This window comes from Simochromis diagramma, unplaced genomic scaffold (genome assembly GCF_900408965.1).
Source record: "Simochromis diagramma unplaced genomic scaffold, fSimDia1.1 OVJJ01000418.1, whole genome shotgun sequence".
NCBI lineage: Eukaryota > Metazoa > Chordata > Actinopteri > Cichliformes > Cichlidae > Simochromis > Simochromis diagramma.
Genome location: NW_024387407.1, coordinates 620472 through 621971, shown reverse-complemented (window position 1 = coordinate 621971; position 1500 = coordinate 620472). Strand labels below are relative to the sequence as shown.

Below are 1500 nucleotides of genomic sequence, written 5' to 3'. Positions count from 1 at the left end.
CAAACACAGAAGATGCTGACCAGCACCAACATGTTCCTGCGAGACTTCACCAGCTTCTCAGAGCCAGAGGAGGCCAGCTGCCTCTGCTGTGCCTGCAACACCCTGCGGGAGGTGCTGTAGTAGAAGAAGACCAGGGATATGAAGATCACGAGGAAGATGATGGTGCAGCTGACATGGGTAATTTTGAGAACAGGTTGACCGATGTCCCTAACATAACCACACCTGATGGAGTTTGAGGTCATGGTTTCTTGGTGATGAAAAACAGGATAGTGTATGTAATTGATGCAGCCAGAAGAAAAACCCAGGTGACCATGGAGATGATGTGGGCAGTTCGCACTGTCTGCAGGACGTGAGTTCCTGAAGGATGGACGATCTTCAGATACCTGTAGAGTGAAGAGAAAAGAGGCGGTGAAAAACTTCACTAATCAGTCACAGTTCCCAAATCTTCAGAAGTCATTAATAATCTGAAAAGCGACGATGTGTGTAATTAACCCATTAATCACAGTTTTAACATGGTTATGAACTGCAGTTTAAATTACTAATGGTTCTGTACCTGTTGGCAGCAATGTACCCCATAAATATGATGCTGGCGTACATGTTGAGGTACAAGGCAGAAGCTCCAAAGCTGCAGTAGAGCTCCTGAACAATAGGAGAGCTGCTGGCATAGTGGGCGATGCGCAGTGGCAGAGAGAGGCAGAGCAGGAAGTCAGCAGCTGTCAGGTTCTTCAGGTAGACCATCAAGCTGCTCGATGCCGCTGCTGAGCGACAACAGAAAAACTTCATGATGAAGCCATTGAGGAGTAAACCCACCTGAATGCGGTGCAGAAAGGATGGGGAAGGCAGGACTTTGGTAGATGCACAGAGAACCTTAAACCAATTTGTACCAGAGCAGGTGTGTTGAAGTTCCATGTCTTGAGCACATCTGAAAATCTGAAACTTACCAGAAACAACAGACTGTAGACCACCACAAAGAAAGCATGGACTGGTGTTCTGACAACATCACAGGGTCGGAGGTTGGGAGATGACGTCGCATTTGTTGAGTCACCCATGTTTCTGGAGAAAATAAATCCACTGACCTACATTGTTGAGAGGATGCAACTTCACGGTCTTAACCTTATTTTAACGCAACAAACTAATTTTACAAACTGCAGCGTAGCTTGTGTTGAGCTCTACTACAAACAATTTTGATCCATGGCCCTTTCTTTCACAACAGTTGTCTCAGGTGATTAACGAGTCTTATTAACTGTAATAAAACTGCGAAAATACTTTAATCAAATTTTAGATTGGAATGTTTGATTAACAACACTGAATATAACGAGATATTCATCACAGATTGTTTACAATGAACCCCACAAAAGAAGGTAAGGTTGATTATTAGGCCAGATGGCACCAGCATGCCCTCGATGTTAGTCAGTAATACGTTTCATGGAACACTGATAGAAGCGAGCTGTGGTGCTGCTGTGTGGAGAGGGATATTGAGTATTTCACCAGTAATCGCCA

General features: G+C 44.5%; 1 protein-coding gene across 1 annotated transcript; it reads right to left on the bottom strand.

The window, feature by feature from the left end:
* Positions 1-238: 238 nt before the first annotated feature.
* On the bottom strand, positions 239-1049 carry LOC120720776 (P2Y purinoceptor 14-like). Its single transcript, XM_040010550.1, has 3 exons — positions 942-1049; positions 554-810; positions 239-383 (listed from the first exon to the last, which is right to left on the bottom strand). The coding sequence occupies exons 1-3, from the start codon at positions 1047-1049 to the stop codon at positions 239-241; spliced, it is 510 nt and encodes a 169-aa protein (XP_039866484.1).
* Between the last annotated feature and the right edge of the window lie 451 nt (positions 1050-1500).

Coding starts and splice junctions, on each gene's coding strand:
- LOC120720776 (XM_040010550.1), bottom strand. CDS start 1,049: ATGGGTGACTCAACAAATGCGACGTCATCTCCCAACCTCCGACCCTGT. Junction 811..941: donor TCTACAGTCTGTTGTTTCTG/GTAAGTTTCAGA, acceptor CACCGCATTCAG/GTGGGTTTACTCCTCAATGG. Junction 384..553: donor GGGTACATTGCTGCCAACAG/GTACAGAACCAT, acceptor TTCACTCTACAG/GTATCTGAAGATCGTCCATC.